The sequence below is a fragment of the Plasmodium falciparum genome (genome assembly GCF_000002765.6).
Source record: "Plasmodium falciparum 3D7 genome assembly, chromosome: 12".
In the NCBI taxonomy this organism is placed as follows: Eukaryota; Apicomplexa; class Aconoidasida; order Haemosporida; family Plasmodiidae; genus Plasmodium; species Plasmodium falciparum.
The window spans coordinates 1125001-1146613 of NC_037284.1; the positions used below are offsets into that span (position 1 = coordinate 1125001).

Below are 21613 nucleotides of genomic sequence, written 5' to 3' on the forward strand. Positions count from 1 at the left end.
AAGTATCCTCCTAAAAGTAATTTAAAAAATAATATGAAAAGTAATTTAAAAGGAGATACGAAAAATATATCAAATACTTATCCAAATAAAATAGCTCCATTTCACCTGAACAAGTCAGGTTATAATGAATATAAAAATGAAGAAAAAAAAAATGACTTGATGAATACAAGAAGGAGTATTATGGTCGATAATTTGAGAAAGCCACCTCTTGCTTCATCTTCTAATAGGTTAATATCTCAAATGAAAAAGGATCAATTATTTAACGGTAAAAATGGTGAAGATCCAAATGTGAACGATGATGAACCTCTTACAAACAAGTATAAAAATAAAACTCATAATAATAATAGTAATAATAATAAAATTAGTAGTAGTAATAATAAGCTTCATAATAATAATAGTAATAGTAGTAATATGAAAAAGTCTAACATTTATTACAAACCCCAAGACAATAATAAAAATAAGTTCCCTAATAAATCATATAATGTATCCAAAATTTTTTATAGTAACCAATATGATAAAGATTGTGCTATGAGCTCGGAACAGTTTGGCTATACTTATTCATCTCCTGTTAAAAGAAAATATGATGCCATGGATAATTCTAGAAATATGGATGACAAGGATAAGAATGAAATGTCTTATGGTAAGAAGAAGTTTGTAGGTAGAAATTATTACTTGGATAAAAATATGAATGATGAGGAATATAGTAATTGTGACAAGTTTGGAGATATGAATATGTCTTATAATGTAAAAGACACAACACAAAGGGAAAATAATAATGATAATAGGAATGATAATAGGAATGATAATAGGAATGATAATAGGAATGATAATAGGAATGATAATAGGAATGATAATAGGAATGATAATAGGAATGATAATAGGAATGATAATAGGAATGATAATTGGAATGATAATTGGAATGATAAATGTAATGATGATAATAAGATAAGTAATAATATTAATAACTTGAAGGTTAATGTTAATAAAGATGGAGATATATTATTTCATAGCCAGAATATTAATAAAAAAGAAATAAATAATAACCTTCCTTTTAATAAAAGGGATGATGAAGATATTATATTAAATAGATCTTATCCAAGGGTAAGTATGAGTGTAAGGAATGACACGTTTAATTCAAATTCACTTGGTAGAAATTATACAAATTATGAGCGTCTAAAACATAGCAACAATAATAATAATATGAATAATGTGAATATTGGTTACAACAATGTCGGTTTTGGTAATAATAAAGAAGAATCTGCTCTTCCAACGGATACATACAATGATAAAAACGATATGGTTAATAATAATATGAGTGTCAAGAAAAAAATGATGATGACGAACTATCCTTACCTTGAGAAGGGGAAGCTATTGAATGGTAATATGAATATATATAAAAATGAGAAAATTACGAAATCGTATAAGCCCACCCCTTTTAACAACGAAAATAATAATAATAATAATAATAATAATAATAATAATAATAATATTAATATTAGTAGTAGTAGTAGTAGTAAAGTTTTATATAGTCATCATAGCTCCATGGTAAGAAATCATCATAACAATGTGCCACATTATATAAGCGATACCAACAGTGAAAAAATTGTGATGAACCACATAGATAATATTAATAATAAAGATGTTTTAAACACGTATGGTATTGATTACTTAAGTGAAGAAAATAATAATAAAAATAGGAGGTCAAGTATATTTAATGTAAACACAAATATTAATAGGAACAATTTAAAAAAGAAAGATATAACAAATGTTTCGAATGTATCAAATATGTCTATATTGTCTAATAGGTCCAAGAAAAAGTTTAGTTGTTTAGTAAAAAATGATTTGGAAAGTGAAAAAGGAAGAGGTCGTTCAAGCGTTTTGTTATTGTCCTCTGAAAAAAAAGGAGGTTATGGAATAAATAATATGATGATAAATTCTGAAGGTATGGATTTTAAGAACGTATCAAATGCAATAAATTTTTATAGTACAAATGATGATATGGGAAATTATAATAATGATGATAATAATAATGATGATGATGATAATAATAATAATGATGATGATAAGAATAACAATGGTGAGGATGAGAATAACAATGGTGAGGATAAGCATAACATTGATGAGGATAAACATAACAATGGTGAGGATAAGGATCTAAATAAGAGTAGGTATAACATAGATAAAAATCAATATAGTGATAATTATTATGACGAATCGTATTTTAATAATTATGTAGAATCCGATTTTCAAAGAAGGCAAATGATGGAAAAGGGTGGTACTTATTTTTTTAATAACATTTATAATAATGATATGAATAATATGACACATAAAAATGAACACTTACACGAACACTTACACGAACACTTACACAAATCTATATTAATAAAAAAGAAATATAATATAGATAATTATAAAAAGAATGACAGTGAATATCTATATTTTCAAAATATGATTCGTAATATAACAAAATATAATAATGAAGAAAATGATATGAATAATTTATATGAAAATGTTATGAACCTTAATGATTATTGTTTAAATTTTACAAGTGAAAATGAGTATATAAATGAAATATTAAACTTATCGAATGAAGTGAATAATAATATACAAGATATTCAACAAATTCTTTATAATAAAAAGAAAGTCGTTCAAGATAAACGACATATGGTTAATAAAGAATATGAACTTACATGCCAAAAATTAAAAGAATGTGAATCTATTTTTTGTGATTCCAATGATGAACATGGAGAAAAAAAACTAAAGGTATTTTATGAAATTGATGAAAAAAAAAATTTATTGAAAAATACTTATGAGGTAAAAAAAATGTTATTGAACAAGGTACAGTATAAAATAGACAAGTTGCAAGAATATACTAACGCGGTCAAGTTAAAGACGATGGTTATGTCCAAGAGATACAAGTAGGGCCCTTTTCCCCCCCCAAAAAAAAAAAAAAAAAAAAGAAAGAAAAAAAAAAAAAAAAATAAATAAATAAATAAATGATGTATTGTTATATATATATTATGTATATGTAAATATTTATTCTTTATATATATATATATATATATATATATATATATATATGTATATTTTTTTTTTTTTTTTTTTTTTTTTTTTTTTAAAAAGGAAAACATTCCTACTTATTGAAGAACTGTTCAGGTTGAAAATAATAAAGGACAACGAGAATCAGCTAGAAGTTTGTTTAATCCCCAAAAATACCGAAACAGATATGTGGCACAGATTCCAGTTGGACAAGAGTGAAATTACATCAGATGCATGCGATTACTTATGGAATCAAATAGAATCTTTTGTAGATAAGGATACATTTAATAATTATTTTTGAAAAAAATATAATATTTGAATAAATATAATAATATGTTTATATATATATATATATATTTATTTATTTATTTAGATTTATATTTTTTATTTTATTTGGAATATTGTTCCTTGGATATTATCTCCAAATATATTATAATATATTCTTTATATATATATTTTATTTTAATTTTTGAAAAAATTAATTCTTTTTTTCATTTTAATTGACATAAATATGAAAATAATGATATAAATATAATATGGTATAGATAAATAATTTTTGTCCCAAAGGATGTAAAAAATATATATATATATATATATATATATATATATATATATATATATTATTCAATACTTTTAATTTATTACAAATGTGAAGAGTTTTTTTTTTTTTTTTTTTTTTTTTTTTTTTTTTTTTTCTTGTTTTTTTGTATATGTGCATGGGTATCGTATAAAAAAAAAATAATAATAAAATGATACATATATTTATATATATGTATCCACATGAAGGTTTTTAAAATAAGGGATAACCATCACATTATATAAAAAAATATACATACATATAAATATAAATATATATATATATATATATATATATATATGTATTCATTTATTTATTTATTTTATCTAACTACAGTTTTTAACAAATAATCTTGCAGCTTGATCGGGGATGCATCATCTTCTACATATAAGTCACCATTTATAAAACTAATAACAACCTTTTTGTCATTTAGTAAATATGTATTATCATCTAGTTTATTAATTTTGATAGAAAGGTTATTTTTTTTAAAACAATTTAGATATTCACACAAGGCAAAATGAACTGGATCTTCATTATTATGTGAATGAGGAATTATATTTTTTATTTTAATGCTTCTCTTTTCAGTATCTGCCAAAGATCCTATAGTAATATTTTTATCATAAGATTTTTTCGAGGTATAGACTGAATTTTCTTGATCACCTACTATACTATTATTATGATAATACTTTAAATTATAATTATCTTCATTCAGATCATCTATTAGATCCATTGAATATTCCTGACTATTATGGCTACAATTACTACTTGGTGATTTTCTTATTGATTTCGTTTCTTGTAATTTTTTTATTTCTTGATCTTTTCTATAACTTTTTGCTCTTAATTCGATAATTTTTTTTTCCAGTGAATTATTTTCCAGGGTAGACTTTTGTAAAAGGAAAGTGGTATTTAAAAGTTGTTCATTTCTATGAATGTGTTTACTTAATAATTTTCTTAAATGATCTTCATTTTTTTTTAAGATTTTTATTTCATTATTATTTTCGTATATTAACAATTTTGATTCGTAGTCTAAAAGTCTGTCTTGGAGCTTTTCGATTTCACACGACTTTTTAAGAATCTCATCATTCAAAAAGTTCATCTACAAGGTGAAAAGAAAAATAAATAATAAATAATAAATAATACTATAATATTATACATAATAATATATATATATATATATTTTAACAATATAGATATATTAATTTTAATTTCACTCTACATATATATGTATCAATATATACGCCCATTTTGTTTACCTCATTTTTTATATTTTCATTGACAAGGACAACTTCGTTATAATGATTTGAGAGTTTGGCTAGTTCATCAACATGGTTTTTAATAATTTCATCTTTTTCTTTATAAATTTCATTGATTACATTAGTATATCTTTCTTTTTGCTTTTTTAAATTAATGGCATATTCCTTTTTAACATTTTTAATTTTTTTTTTGACATTATCAATATCTATATTTCTTACTTCCATATCAAATTTTAATCTATTTATATCATGGACCATTTTATTATTTTCTTCATCTTTAGATAATAAATTTTGATGTAATTTTTTTAATTCATTATCTTTATTTTTTAATTCTTCTTCTAACTGTTTATAATTCATATGCATATTTTCTATTTCTATTTTTTGGCTATTCATTAAAGAATTATTTAAACTTAAACGATTTATTAAATCCATATTATTTTGTTTATATTTTATTATATCTCGACTATTATTTAATTCTATACTTTCTATTATACTTCTTAATTCTGAGATTTTTTCTTCTTTCTTATTTAATTCATTATATAATTCTTTTATTATTCTTTTCTGTTTCTCAATATTTAATTTCTTCTCTTTTATATCAATGTTATTCTCTATCAACCTCTGGTTTGTCCTATTCACATAATTCTCGGCACTATATATTTTATTATTTACATCCACTTCTAATTCATTTTGAAAATTTTTATATTCCCTCAAATGCATATAATTTGATTCAATTTCTTTTTTTAACTCAACTAATTTCTCATCCTTTGTCATATTCTCTTCGTTTAAATAAAAAATCTCTTTTGATTTTTTCTTCAGCTCTTCATTTAATGAAGCTATCTCTTCATTTTGTGATATTAATATACTTTTCATCTTGCTCATCATAAAATTATCCCCTTCTGTTCTCTCAGTATGGCTTTCGTTCTCTTCTATTATTTCTTCCAGCTTAAATATTTTCTTCTCATTCTCTTCATTTCTTAATTTAAAATCCACCTCTAAAAGGGAAAAAAAAAAAAAAAAAAAAAAAATATATATATATATATATATATATATATATATATATATATTTTATGAACAGTGCAGGTAAAATAAAAAAAAAAAAAAAAAAAATTATATAACATATATATATATATATATATATATATATTTTTATGAACAGTGCAGGTAAAATAAAAAAAAAAAAGAAAGAAAGCATATATGTATGAATACTATATTTTAAATATATAATATATATATATATATGTGTGTGTGTGCAATTCAGTCGTGTTACCCATTTTATATATTTCCTGGTCTTTTTGATTTATTTGAGCCTTCAGAAGGCCTATTAGCTTTAATAAATTTTGTATTTTTATTTTCATTTTGCTATCATCAGATTTTGCTTCATTAGTTTCGTCTTGAGCACTACTTTCCACTTCATCCAAGTTGAAATTTGAAATATGATCTTTATCATGTTGATAACTATTTTCTGAAATATTATGAATACTGTTTTCATTTCTGGAAAGAGATATATCTTTATGTGAATCATTGCATTCTTTAACAATAGGAAGAATAATATTTGTATTACATTGATCATTTTTTTCTTCTAGTATATTATGAGTTATTACATCATGTCCTTTTTCTATTATGGAATTAGGACATGCTTCATTATAATTTAAATGTGAAATATTTTCATTCGTTTCCTTTTTCATGTCTATAATATTTTCTTCATCATTTATTTTATCATTTGTGGTCGAATTATCGTTTTTTATATTTTCCAAATCTTCACCATATACATATTTTTTGGATATATTACTATCCTCGGATTTTGTGTCGCTAACCATTTTAATGAAATATCAAAAAAATTTATGATTTCAAATTATGCAACACAAATGTAAATATATATATATATATAAATAAATAAATATACATATATATGTATATATTTTATTATATATAAATTAAAATAAAATTACAAAAAAAAAAGAAAAAAATTGAAATATATATGTCAAGACAAATAAATTATATATATATATATATATATATATTTATATATTTTTTATGGTGAGGGTTAAAAAAAGTGGTTGCTATTTTATATTATTTTATATGTATATATTTTATATATTCATTCAATTCATTCTATAATTTCTAAATATACTGTATCATTAAAAATATATATATATATATATATATATAATAAAGACAAATTTAAAAAGCATATTTTATTAAATTGTCAACTAACAACAAATAAAAAAAAAAATAAAAATAAAAAAAATAAGACGACATATAAAATATAATATATATGTATTTTTTTCTATTTTATTTTATTTTTATTAAAATGTAAAAATAGAATTTTTCAACATCAAACAGAATTAAAAATAAAAGAAAAAATGAAAAAATTATTTAAATACAAAATTGTACTTTTCTATATTTAACAATATATATATATATATATATATATTAATATATTTATTTATTCACTTATTGTACTTATATATATAATAAATATATATTTATTAAATATACAAAATTTATACTTTTAAAATAACATAAAAAAACAATTTTATAGAAACTATATAAAAGCAAATATAATATAAAAATGATATAAAAATATATATATACTAAAACTCTACATAAAATAAAATAGTTACTACTGTTTTGTATAAATTAATGTATATATATATATATATATATATATATATATATAATTTAATAATATAATGAGGGTTTCATTTTTTAATCATATAATAATCATAATATGTAATATTATATTAAATATATTATATATATATATATATATATATATATTAATATAATATTTTTAAAGACCCTTTTTTTTTTAAAGAATAAAACAAAAATTTTATATATTATTAATTGTAGGTACATATATAACATAAAAGAAAAAATGTATTGTTATTTTTATTATAATATTATTATATTATATATTATGTGATATTTATATTTACATCTAACATAATAATCAAATAATCAAATAAAATAAAATTTCGTTATTAATTTTATATATATATATATGAATATATAATGATAAATTAATACATAAAAAGAATAATAATATTGTTATATATATAATATTTTTTATTTATATGAATTTTCTATATAACAACGTACATTTATTATATTATAATCTATTTATATAATATTGTAAAAAATATATATTTTTTTTTTTTTTTTTTTTTTAAATATAATATAATTATATATATTATAAATGTAAAAAAAAAATGTATATAACAATTATCATAAATATGTATATATATATATAATAAATAATGCTATCAATATATTATATATATATATATATATATGTTGTAAAAAATTATAGTAAATTTTTTTCTTTTTTTTTTTTTCTTTTTTTAAATTCTAACTTTTTTAAAAAGGTATAAAAAATAATAAACAGAACTATTAGAATAATATAATTTATTATTTTAATCGAGACAGAAAAAAAAAAATAAAATGAAAAAAAAAACAAAAAATAAATATTTTTTACAAAATCCTAATTTGTATATAAAATAATATTATATTCTTTTAATTATTGAAAAAAAAAAAAAAAAAAAAATGATAATATAAAAAATATAATTTTGGTTACATACTATATAGAAAATATAACATAGTATTATTTTGTATATTTATATATAAAAACATAACATTGTTGTACTACTAATAAAATAAGTAATGAAAAATTGATTATTATAAAAAATGTAGAAAATTTTTATTATTGAAAAAGAAAAAGGAAAAATTTAAAGGGAATATATATATAAAAAACCATGGTCTATTTTGACTGATACACAATAATTAATAAATTATTAATGGTTACAAATATAATATTTATTTATAACATGTTTTTTAAAATTAAAATATGCATTTTGTTTTAAATACATACATATATATATAATATATTTATGATTTTATTCATGCACCAGAATATATTTTTCACGTCCATGTAATTTTTCAAATAAAAAAAAATATCATCATTCATATATATATATATATATATATATATATATATATTTATTTATTTATTTATTTATTTTATTTATTCTTTATTTATTTTTCTTTTTTTTTTTGTATATAATTCCATATTAAAAATATCATAGCAATTAATTTTTAATATTTTTATAAATTATAAAAATATTGTAATATTTTATGTTATTTAAAAAGATGGAGAAAGTTATGTACACATATATAAATATGTGTGAATGTTTTGCCATATAAAAAATAAAATAAAAAAATATATCATAATTATATTCTTTCAATATTTCAAATATATATATATATGTGTATATTTTCTTTCTTTTTTTTTATTCCTTCTTTGCACACGTTTAAAAATATATATACATATATATATATGTAGAATAAAACAATATTATTATATACACTTAAAAAATCAAAAATCAAACGCATGTAGTATAATAGATAAGACATATATAAACATATACGAATACATACATATATATATATACACATATATATATATATTTATACATACATATTATTATATTTTTTTATATGCTACGTATTAATGTTTCTCTTTTTAAAAAATTGGATGGTAAATAAAAAGGTTGAACTAAAAAATACAATTGTTGATACATTGAAAATTAAACGATTTTTAATTAAAAAGTCAAGGGACCATTTATTAAATTGATTCCATAAGATATTAACAATTTGATTTGTTTCGGTTTCCAATAAACGTTGAACATTTATGGATGATGTAGTACATTTTTTTTTATGGACTAAATAATTTTTCATATCTGATGAATGAAGTATATTTTCATTTATATAAGAATTTAAATTTGTTATTTCAGTACGTTTATACTTTGATGGTTCAGGTATTTCTTTATGCATTAAATATAAACAATGCTTTAAATTATATTCATGTATTAATATTGTCTTTCCTATTCTATCAATATTTAATAAATAATTTTTATATATTTCTTCTCTCTTTAATATTTTGGTCACATATGTTTCCTCTTTTGTATATCCCAACTTTTTATAATATTCCCTTGTACCGACACCTGCTATTATCGATACCTTTTTGTAATTGTAAAAATATGATATGATTTCTGCTACTAACACTAAACACTTTCCTAATCCCTTATGTTGAATAAAATTTAACTCGTCTTTAAAATCATCATGCTTTAATAAAGACCCATATACATGCAACTCTCTTATTAATGCTGAATTCTCTAAACATTTAAACGGTCGATCATCACAATAGTTATTTTTCTTTCGTAATCGTAATCTTAAAAATCCTAATAAGGAATATTCATTATCATAATCTTCGTAAATGTTGTGATCTATGGGAATTTCTGTATCCATCTTATTTTGTGGGACATTGGTATTATGAACATTTTCTGGATTAGCACCTGACTGTTCAGAATTTTTATTCTTTTGGCTAGCACCTGACTGTTCAGAATTTATATTATTTTGGCTAGCACCTGAATGTTCATATTGTGTATTATGTGAATGGTTGATTTGATTATTTTCTGTTTCATGTTGATTAAAGAACGTTTCCATATTTTCCAGAACGTTGGATGTTGAAGAAAGATGACCATTAGAATCAGAATAATAATTATTATTACTATTATTATCATTATTAACATTATTTTTATTTTGTATTTTTTTATTGTTATCTTTTTCCTTCATTTGTTCATCATTATATTTTTGATTAAGGTTGTCTTTTTTTGAGGTTTTACTTTTTTTGTTTTTTTTATTTTTTTTTCCATGGTGGTTAACAACTTTCTTTCTGCCTTGGAAAGTAATAAAGTACTCGTCACCTCCAAGTGTTGGATATTTATAAATTCTTAAAAATATGGAATCACTTTTTTTTTCGATTTCTTGATTTTTGACTTCTTTACACCTAATACATTGACAGAAAATATTTCTTATATTCATTTCGTTAGCTATAAGTTGTCTCATATTTGTTATATTATTTCCAGCAATGATGGATGGGTTTGGAATATCTCTAATAACACGATTAAGTCTGATCCATGGGTGTATAGATTTTTTAACAAGTAGAATTACTGAAATTAGGAGATTTTTATTTGTTTCAAAATATGGTTTATATTCATTATTATTATACCATTTTTCAATTTTAGTAAATGGTGTAATTTCACAAGGATAAATTTTCCATTGATCAGCTTGTAAATCTGTTGAACTTAAAACATATTTAAACATATGAATATCTTTATATACATCAGAATATGGTAGATCAGGCATTAGATGAATATCAACTTTAAATCCATTTTCTTTTAATAAATAAATTGCTCTTATACAATCTTTTAAAGTACACTGTCTATTAACTTTTTTTAAGATAACATCATCTATATGTTGAATACCTAATTGAACTCTTGTACAACCATAATACCTTAATCTTAGTAATTCATCTTTATTAATTTGATCAGGTCTTGTTTCTAAAGTTAAACCTATAATTCTGCAATTACTTTTTTCATTAATTTCTTGTTCTTCTTTTAGAGTTAATTTTTTTCTTCTATCTTTTAAAACAGGATATATATTTGCAGCATAATATACATCTCTTATGAATTCTTCTTGGTAAGCGATATCATAGCAACTCCACGTACCACCTAATACTAGGACTTCGATTTTATCTGCGACATGTCCATTATTTACTAAAGTAGTAGTTCTATTAAAGAATTGACAAATGACGTCAAAATTATTTTGGTTAGCTCTTAATATGGCTGGTTCTGTAGATAAGTAAGAACGTGGTTGGTTAGGTTCATTAGGACAATAATGACAATCATATTTGCAGCTAAATTTATGAGGATGTGTAATAATGGTTACAACTAAAACACCACTATTCGATCGAACTCCTTTACGTTTATTAATTTGTAAGAAATGTACACTTTCTTTATCTAAATCTTTATAATTTTTCATTTCTTTGGTAATTATCATCTTATTAACATTTTCTAACACAAATTTGACATCTTTCCCTTTTTTGTTTATCATAAATTCATCCTCTTCACTAGGGGCGTTTGTTTCATCTACATGACTACTGTCATGCTTATTCATGTTATCCACACGATTTGTGTTATCCACAGCGATAATATTATCCATATCATTTATGTCACTTATGTGATCACTATTTTTTTGTAGTTCTATAATACTTTCCATATCCTTCTTATCATCATCCAATGATTGTAAATAATGATGTTGTAAAGCAACACTTATTTGATGCTTTGACGGGCTTATTTTATATTTTTTTCTTAACTGTACACAAAGATCTTGATATTGTTGATCTGTTTTAATATTACTTCTATTGGACCATAATTCTTCAGCAAATTTTTTAAAACTTTCATTTTTTAAAATATCATCATAATAATTTTCATTATATTTATAAAAAAATTCATTCATGGTTGATGAATAACACTCATAATGCCTCAACTCATTTTTATTTTTAATTTTTTTTTTAAAATTTTCAAAATTAGTAGGTTCATAACAATATACTTTTGGATATATTTTATTATCCTCATATTCTAATGGATAATTTCTTTTTATTGCATCATTAATATAATAATAGCTTTCTTCCTTGTTTTTTGTTTTCTTGTTTTCTTCATATGAAGAATTTATGACGTTACCATCATCTTCACTAGATTCATCTAATATTTCGTTTATATAATTCTTTTCATTTAATTCTTCTGAATTCAAATCTGTTGCAACTTGATCATTTAATATATTATCATCACAACTTTCTTTTATATTTTCCTCATTATTATCTATATTACTTTTTTTCTCATATTTTTTATTACTTCTACCAATCTTAAATTTAATCATTTTGTTATACAATTATTTATATATATTTAATATATATATATATCATATTCTTTTTTTTTTAAAAAAAAAAAAAAAAAAAAAAAAAAAAAACTCCTTCTTTTGAAGGATATAAGGAATATAATTATATTATATATATTTTATTTTATATATTATATATAAATTAATTTATAAATTTAAAAAAATCTTATTAAACATAAAAAATAGTCATTTTGAATATTTATAAAAGATGTTCAGAAATTTTAAATGGTAACAAAAATATATTAAAATGGTATAATATAATAAAATAAAATATATATTACAATATTATTTTTTTTATACATTATTTTATAAATTATATAAAAATATTTTATATATATATATTTATATATATATATCATTTTTTTTTTTTTTTTTTTTTTATATATAATAACATCATCATATAAATATTATAAGGTTTATTAGATAGATAATTCATAGAAACGTAACAGTAACACGGTTTGTAAACATGATACTACATGATATAATTATATTATATATATATAATATATAATATTGTAACCGTGTTATATATATATATATATATATATATATATATAATGTTATTTTTATATTAATTAATATATTTCAATAAACAAACAATAATATATATTATATATATATATATATATATATATATATTTATTTATTTATTTTTTATTTATAAATATATAACATTTAATAATAAAATATGTACAAATAGTACATTTAAGAAAATATATTTATAATATATCATATTATTATTTTTTTTAATAATAATAAACAAAAAAAAGGGAAAAAATTAAAATCGTATTATTAAAAAAACATTTAATAAAAAACAATACCATATTATTATTATTTATTTTATTTTATTTTGTTTTATTTTATTTTTTTATTTTATTTTTTTTTTTTTTTTTGTTTAAATATTAAAATTTTTACACTTGATTAGATAATAACACAGTCTTATGTTTTTATTAACACATAACATAAAGTTGAGAATTAGAAAATATAACAACCGGTTAATTATTTTTGAAAGAATATATAGATACATATGTGACGACATAAAAAAAGAAATTATAGAACATAGTTATAGTAAAGAAAAATGTGACAATTTAAATTTATCAGAAGAATGTAAAAAACACATAGATTTTAAACAAAAATTGTTGTATGATTATGTATCAAAAGAGAATAATATTTCTACATTCGTAAAGAAAAAAGAAGAAAATAATTTATCATCATATATGTGTCTTGTGAAGGATAATGATCGAAGTAAATTAAAAATTAAAATAAATAAGAAGAAAACAAAAGAAGAGGAAAAAGAAGATAAAAAGTTCGATCAAGAAAAAAAAAAAAAAAAAAAAAAAAAGGAAGAAGATGAAATTCTTTTGAATAATAAATATGTTGAGGTTGAATATATGGGTGAATATAAAAAATGGATTAAAAAAAAAAAGAATAACTATCTTAAGGAAGAAGATAATAAAGAAAAAGAGATAATTACTAAAAAATTAAATAAAAATGTAAAAGAACAAAACAATGAACATATTTATCAAAATGAAGATATTTATCAAAATGAAGATATTTATCAAAATGAAGATATTTATCAAAATGAAGATATTTATCAAAATGAAGATATTTATCAAAATGAAGATATTTATCAAAATGAAGATATTTATCAAAATGAAGATATTTATCAAAATAATAAGCAAGATACAAATATAAGTGCACACCACAATAATAATTATATAAGTGACGAAAAAAAATATAATAAAAGTGATCTTTGTAATATTTCACAAACGAACAATAATATAATTTTGGATATTGATAATGATCTAAAAAACATATATATAGATAATAGTAAATATTTTAAATTAGATATAGAAAGAAATACAAAGAAAGAAAAAATAAAATTAAATCAATATTGTTCATATAATGGAATATGTAGTTCTCGTTTTGTTAATAATAATGTTCAAAATGGGTTATTCAAAGTAAATGATAAAATAGTATATGAAAATGTTGAAATTTGTTTAGGTGTAGATAAAATTGAATTAACAAATAGAGGTAAGGATTTATTAAAAAATAAAATAACGATTATTTTAAATAAACCCAAACATTATTTATCTATATCTAATGATAATAAATCTTATAAAAAATTACTAGTTCGAAATTTAATAAGAAATGAAAATAAATATATTCAAGAAGAACATAAATGTATGAGTTATTTTATATATAAAAATGTGAACATAGAAAAAGTTCCTAATTTATATGTATGTGGTCGTTTAGATGCTAATTCTAGTGGATTATTAATCTTTACACAAAATACTTTATCTAATAATTATTTATTATATAGATATAAATATAATATTGAAAAAGAATATGTTATTAAAACTTATAATTCTATAACTCAAGAAAATATGAAATTATTAAAAGAACATTTTTATGTTGATGGGAAATTAATTTATAAATGTCATATTCAATATGTAGATAACTTTACATTGATTTTTAAAATTTATCAAGGTTTTCATAAAATTATAAGAAAAATGTGTATGCTCTCAAATATTAAAATTAAATCTTTACATAGAATTAGAATAGGAAATATACACTTGAATGACCTTCCAATAGGAAAGTGGAGATTTCTAATGCCCAACGAATATTTTTTTTAACAGTATCAATATGGATAAAAATGTCCATATGCCTGTATTTTTATTCGAACATTAACATAACACACATATATATATATATATATATATATATTATTAGTATTCACATATATGTGTTTTTTTTTTTTTTTTTTTTTTTTATTTTTTTATGTATATATAATTATAAAAAGTAACATAATTATGTACACCTTACTTATTCCCTTTTTTTTTAATGTTAACATAAACTTATACGAACCATTTTTTTTTTTTTTTTTTTTTTTTCTTTTTTAAAATATTTGTCATAAGTGAAATATATTTTTACCTGTATGATCATAAATATATTTTTTTTTTTTAATGAATTATAATGAAATATGTATATTTTTACCTGAATGTTAATAAATAAAATATACACATATATATATTTATATATATATATATATATATATATATATATATATGTATGTTTTGGCTAGTTTTAACCCTTGTAAAATTAATAATTTTTTTTTTTTTTTTTTTTTTAAAATAGCTACAATATTGATAGAATGTAAAGTAGAAAGTTATAAAATTCCAAAATTATATAAAAAAAAATAAGAAATATATATATTATATATATATATTATATATATATATTTATATGTAATATGTTCTATGAGAATACCTAAAAATGTTTAACATTTTTATAAGAAATTTTTCCAAAAAGGCTGGTTGGTCATGGATAAAAAACAGAAGAGGAAGGAAAAAGATTCTTTCCATAAGCTATCCTCCTAAAGATAGAAGTAACATTATAAAGTTATCTGATGATAGTGATAAATTAATATTTATATGTAATGGAAAATTAAGAAATAATTTTTTGAGTACTGTAAAAAACATGAAGGAAACAAAATGTATCATAAAAAATAATAATATTACAACACCTTGCTTAGTTATATCCAAAGCCAAATGTCATACATTATTGGAACTATTTACATATGATGAAATATTACACTTGGAAAAGCTATCACCACATATATTAAAGTTATTTGAAGAAGCTGAAAAGGGATTTGAAGAAAACAAACAAAATTGTATATTGAGAAAGCATGAAGCTCTTAAATTTAGATTGATAAAATAAGACGTATTCACACATACTAAAATGTTGTGAAATATGATAATGTGATCATGTAATGTTTTTTTTTTTTTTTTTGTAATATTATTTTTTAAATTATTTTATTATATATGGTTATTACGTTAATATCACATTTAAAAAATATATATATATATATATATATATATATATATGTTTATTTATTTATTTATTTTTTTTTTTTTTATATGCTCCTTTTAGAAATTTTTTCCAAAGTTGGGATTTGATTAAGGTAGTTTGAAAAATATTTGATTCGCTTTTCTTCCAAAAAAAAGCGACTATTCTTCGTGTGTGGAAGGCACAAATTGGACTTTAACATATTTTTTTTTTTGTTCGTATTTTTATTTTTTACTATATAAGAATAATGGTCATTAAAAAAAGAAGAGGATGAGGATGATGATGAGGAGGAAGAGGAAGAGGAAGAGGAAGAGGAGAACGAAGCAGGTGTACACATTGTAGATGATAATAAAAAGGGTTGTTGCAAGTCAGTAGGATTATCATAACTATATATATTTTCTTCGTTGGAGTATTCCTTTGTAACAATTTTATTTTTTTGATAACTTTTTTTTCTCATTTTAATAAATAATTCTCCTGTGTATTTTTTTCTGGATATTTTACTCAAGTCGGTTAGAATAGGATCATTCAATTTTATTTGGAAAAGTTTGTTTTTAATTATACATCTTACATAACATATATTTAGGTCTATTTGAATTAAAGAATTGCACAGATATTTTGGTAAGTACAATTTTAGAAAGGTATATTTTTTATTGGAATATTCGTCAAACATGAATTTGTAATGTCCTAAAAAGTGAATAAATATATAAAATTTAAGTTCACACATATATATAATATATATATATATATATAAATATATATATATATATTTTTATTTTTTTTTTAACCTTCATTGCATTGTCTTATTTCCCCTTCCTCATTATAAATAGATAATTCTTTTTTTTCATCTTTTTTTTTATTTTTTTCATTATTTTCATTTTTACATTTGTTTGCTTCAAGTTCCTCTTTTTCTATTTCTTCATAAATTTGTTTTCTATTATTAATGGAATACAAATTATTTGTTTCATTTTCTTTGGATTTGTTAATTTGTTTTTCTTTTTTTAGTGATATTAACACTTGTTCAAAACTTTGTTTAGCTTTAATTCGATCAGATATTAATATATCGCAACCATCTAAAACTTCTAATTGTTCAACCTGAAAGATAATATAATATTTTAGGTATGTCCAATTTGAGCATGGGTTTCCCATGATATAAAATTCTTTTAAGTTTTCGTTTTTTTTTAAGTTATTTATGGATTCTTCGATTTTATCAAGGTCGATAAAATTTAGGGTTAAATCGAGCTTAAAAGGAACAAACCAACAAAAAAAAAAAAAAAAATAAAATAAATAAATATATATATATATATATATTATCATAATATATGGAATTTAATTTATGTAATTGATAAATATTCATGCTACTTATATAATAACAAATGTAATATACACATATATAACTTAAAATATACCTTTTTCAATGATTCACATTTTTCCAAATTTTCAATGACAGTAATATTATTAATGGCTAGATTTAAATATTCTAACTTTTTCAGTTGATTTAAGTTTTCAATTTTTTCAATTAAATTATTTTGTAATAATAGTATTTTTAAATTTTTACAATGTATATTAATAAATTCGATTTTTTTTATTTGTAATTGATGAAGAGATATTTCTTCTAAGTCTTCCATTAGACCTTCATTATGTTCGCTTTTTTTCTTAATCAATTCTAAATCTATCTTCATTTTATATACACACAGAAGAACAGAAATATTATATATATAAATATGTATACATTTTTGTTCTTTGTAATATTAATATATATATATATATATATTTTTATTTATTTATTTAGTGTTTTCTTTTAAAATTAGAAAATAATTCGATTATATACCTATATATTTTTTTTTATAAATACGTTTTAATATAAATGTCTTCATATTATATTAATAACACATGCCTATTGCCACATATAAGAGGCTTATAGAACCCATATTGTGCATTATATATATATATATATAAAATATTTATTTATTTTATTATATTATAAGATGATTATAAAATCAAATTCATTCTTTTATTTTATATATATATATATATATATATATATATTTTTTTTTTTTTTTTTTTTTTTTTTCAATTTTTTTTTTTTTTTTTCTTTTCTTTTCTTTTTTTTTTTTTGTTTTTTTTTTTGTTTTGCTGCCTTATAAATGATAAGACTCATAGAAAAAAATTTGAGGAGAAAGTCCCTTTTAAAAAGAGGGGTACAAACATATATATGTAAAGATAAAGAAAAGATAAGTAGTAATTATGAGGAATTACAATTTTTAGATAATAATATAAAACACAATTTATATAAATTAAAATGCATAGAACAGAAGAAAATAAAAAGTGATCGTATAGTTTATCAAAAAATATTAAAAGATTTATTAAAAGAAAAACACAATCTAGATTCCAATGAATTAGTAGAATTTTTATATATTGTTATATATAATGATTTATATTATCTAGATATATCATGTAATTTTTTTTCCTATTTTTATAATAATTATATATTTTCAAAAAAATATTTTAACAATGTAAATGTAAACGATATAATTCATGTGATCTATTCATTTTATTTATTTCAAAACTATCATTTTTTTATATCAAAAAATAATTTCTGTGACTTGGACAAAACACACGAGATATTAGATAATGAAGAAAATAAAAAAGTGGGTCATATATTATCTCATATGAAAATAAAAAATTTGGAAGGACAATTAAATAAAAAGAACAATAATAATAATATTAATAATAATATATATGGTTATGATGATAATCCTTATGGTTATGGTGATCATCTTTATGGTGATGATCTAAATAATTCACGTTTGTATCAGAAAAGTGAAGAAAATAATTATTCTTTTATAAATAAAAAAAAATATACACAATATTACAATAATAATACACACAGCTATTTTCATATATATAATTATTATTCTTCTTTTATTCATCATAATATAGATTACATAAATAAAAATCATTTGATTAAATTATTATTAGTCTTATCACAATGTATCAACAATCAAGATATAAGTTATCATCTGAATAAACAAAAATATGAAAATAATCAAAGTATAGAAAAAGATATAAAAACAAATATAAAGAATCCATTCGAACATATTCAAAAAAATATATTTACCTTAATAGAAAAATTTATTGAAAAAATTGACTTAAAAAAAGACATAAAAAAATCATATACACCTGAAAGGATTAATGAAAAAGAATGGGAAAAAAAAAAAAAAAGATATATTAATTTGATTGATGGCTCTTTTAAAAATTATATATATATAGATAATCATTTGAATAATAATAAATTAGTTTGTCTCTTTTTTTATGTTTTGTCAAATATATTTTATCCAATTTCGCCGAGTCGATTTTTTTTTTCATCATCTTGTAAAGAAAACATAGCCAAATCGCACAATTTTACAGCAAATAATAATAATAATAATAATAATAATAATAATAATAACAATAATAATAATAATAATAGTAATAATAATAATGTGATGACACATCAAATGGATAATATAAATACGCTATTATCTTATTCAAATAACAAATGTGATGATATAAAGGTGCCAGGGGTATATAACGAGAATACAAACGATAATATTTTAGTTGAACAGAATGGACACCTTGGTATTATTCAAATGTTTAAAAATCATTATAATAACATAGAAGAGATGTCTAATGAATTTTACAAAAATACTGATAAAACAAAATCAAGTATAGAAAATTTTATTATATATAAAAATAATGTACTAAAAAGTATTAAAAAATATGTATTTCTAGATGCTATATATAATTTAGACGTACATTACAAATTAATGTTCTTCAAATCTATATATACCTTAAATTTTTATAATTCACCTTTCTTAAAACATACATATTCCATTCAATCCTATGTACAATATAATAATCTTGATAATTTGGACTTTTATGATAACATGGATTTTCTTAATACTCCCAGTGTTTACATAGAGATTAATCAAAGTGATGAAAAAGGACAGTGTCCTAAACTAGGAAGGGTTAAAAAAAAAAGTGATAATATTAGAATTAGAAAAGAAAATAAGAATTGTAATAATACAGATGACCACTACGAAGATACGATAAATGATAATGTGAAAAATTATTATGAAAAAACATTAAAAAATAAATTAATTGAACTTTCTAAAGAGGGAGATATTTTCAATAATGCTTATATAAAATTATTGAATAATATTGAGAATAGTATAAAAAATAATTCCATAGAACAAAATATAAATACTCTTCAATATATGTATTTGATGAGATTTGTAGATAACCATTTTATAATTTTATTGATCTCTAAATTGTGTAATACTTCTGATAAATTAAAAAATGAACATAAAAAAAAAATGAATGCTATAATGATGTCATTATGCATATACTTGTCTTCTCACATAGATTCGAATATCTTGTGGTTCCATAACACGGAAAAGAATTTACCTATTAACGTTTTTAATCATATATATTATAATAACAAAATATATTTAAGCCATTTAAAAAAGTTGAATGATTTTATCCTCCTTCTATATAATAAACAAATTTTCAAAAGAAAAAGAAAAGAGTTGCTATCATGGACAAACTATAAATGCATATAGGATGTTCATACATACACACATATATATATATATATATATATATATATATATATATTTATTTATTTATTTATATTTATATTTATCTATGTGCATAATTTTTTGTGTATAATTGTTTTGTTATTATTAAATTTTCTTATGTGTGTACATTTTTTATTATATGTATAAACACTATTTGAATTTTAATACTTTATTTTTTAACATAACTTTGTATTAATTTTTGATATAATCAAAAGAATAACATTCAACAAAAAATTATTATTATTACTTTATATATATATATGTATATATTATCATGCTTTTTTTGAATCATTTTTATTCAAAAATCCAAAAAATTGAGAATGGAGGAAATGTGTTTGTTCCAGCTAATATATTTTTTTTTTTTTTTACCTTAACATTTTTATCATTTCACCTTAACATTTTTATCATTTTGCCTTAACATTTTTACCATTTTGCCTTAACATACATACATTTTTTTTTTTAATTGCACAAAAGTGTGC

The 21613-nt window shown here is 19.8% G+C and overlaps 7 protein-coding genes across 7 annotated transcripts in view; 4 read left to right on the forward strand and 3 right to left on the reverse strand.

Moving 5' to 3' along the window:
• Positions 1-3340, forward strand: part of PF3D7_1227600 (conserved Plasmodium protein, unknown function) — a gene marked incomplete at both ends in the record, with an annotated part of 3553 nt that extends 213 nt beyond the window's left edge. Inside the window, 2 exons of the mRNA XM_001350637.2 lie at positions 1-2918; positions 3124-3340. The exon at positions 1-2918 is cut by the window's left edge and continues 213 nt beyond it. Of these exons, the coding sequence (XP_001350673.2) occupies positions 1-2918; positions 3124-3340 (3135 nt within the window). The remainder of the gene's footprint in view (positions 2919-3123) is intronic.
• A 598-nt stretch (positions 3341-3938) lies between these two features.
• PF3D7_1227700 (conserved Plasmodium protein, unknown function) lies at positions 3939-6686 on the reverse strand (the record flags this gene model as incomplete). The annotated part of the gene is made up of 3 exons (XM_001350638.1): positions 3939-4712; positions 4870-5861; positions 6137-6686. 3 exons carry the CDS (start codon positions 6684-6686, stop codon positions 3939-3941), a joined length of 2316 nt encoding a protein of 771 aa, XP_001350674.1.
• Positions 6687-9369: 2683 nt separating this feature from the next.
• On the reverse strand, positions 9370-12648 carry PF3D7_1227800 (elongator complex protein 3, putative; the record flags this gene model as incomplete). Its single annotated transcript, XM_001350639.1, has 1 exon — positions 9370-12648. The coding sequence occupies one exon, from the start codon at positions 12646-12648 to the stop codon at positions 9370-9372; it is 3279 nt and encodes a 1092-aa protein (XP_001350675.1).
• Positions 12649-13607: 959 nt separating this feature from the next.
• Positions 13608-15302, forward strand: PF3D7_1227900 (RNA pseudouridylate synthase, putative; the record flags this gene model as incomplete). The annotated part of the gene is made up of 1 exon (XM_001350640.1): positions 13608-15302. The coding sequence occupies one exon, from the start codon at positions 13608-13610 to the stop codon at positions 15300-15302; it is 1695 nt and encodes a 564-aa protein (XP_001350676.1).
• Positions 15303-15942: 640 nt separating this feature from the next.
• PF3D7_1228000 (conserved protein, unknown function) lies at positions 15943-16386 on the forward strand (the record flags this gene model as incomplete). The annotated part of the gene is made up of 1 exon (XM_001350641.1): positions 15943-16386. The coding sequence occupies one exon, from the start codon at positions 15943-15945 to the stop codon at positions 16384-16386; it is 444 nt and encodes a 147-aa protein (XP_001350677.1).
• A 196-nt stretch (positions 16387-16582) lies between these two features.
• On the reverse strand, positions 16583-18194 carry PF3D7_1228100 (leucine-rich repeat protein; the record flags this gene model as incomplete). Its single annotated transcript, XM_001350642.1, has 3 exons — positions 16583-17199; positions 17301-17754; positions 17922-18194. The coding sequence occupies 3 exons, from the start codon at positions 18192-18194 to the stop codon at positions 16583-16585; spliced, it is 1344 nt and encodes a 447-aa protein (XP_001350678.1).
• A 465-nt stretch (positions 18195-18659) lies between these two features.
• PF3D7_1228200 (conserved Plasmodium protein, unknown function) lies at positions 18660-21116 on the forward strand (the record flags this gene model as incomplete). Its single annotated transcript, XM_001350643.1, has 1 exon — positions 18660-21116. One exon carries the CDS (start codon positions 18660-18662, stop codon positions 21114-21116), a length of 2457 nt encoding a protein of 818 aa, XP_001350679.1.
• Between the last annotated feature and the right edge of the window lie 497 nt (positions 21117-21613).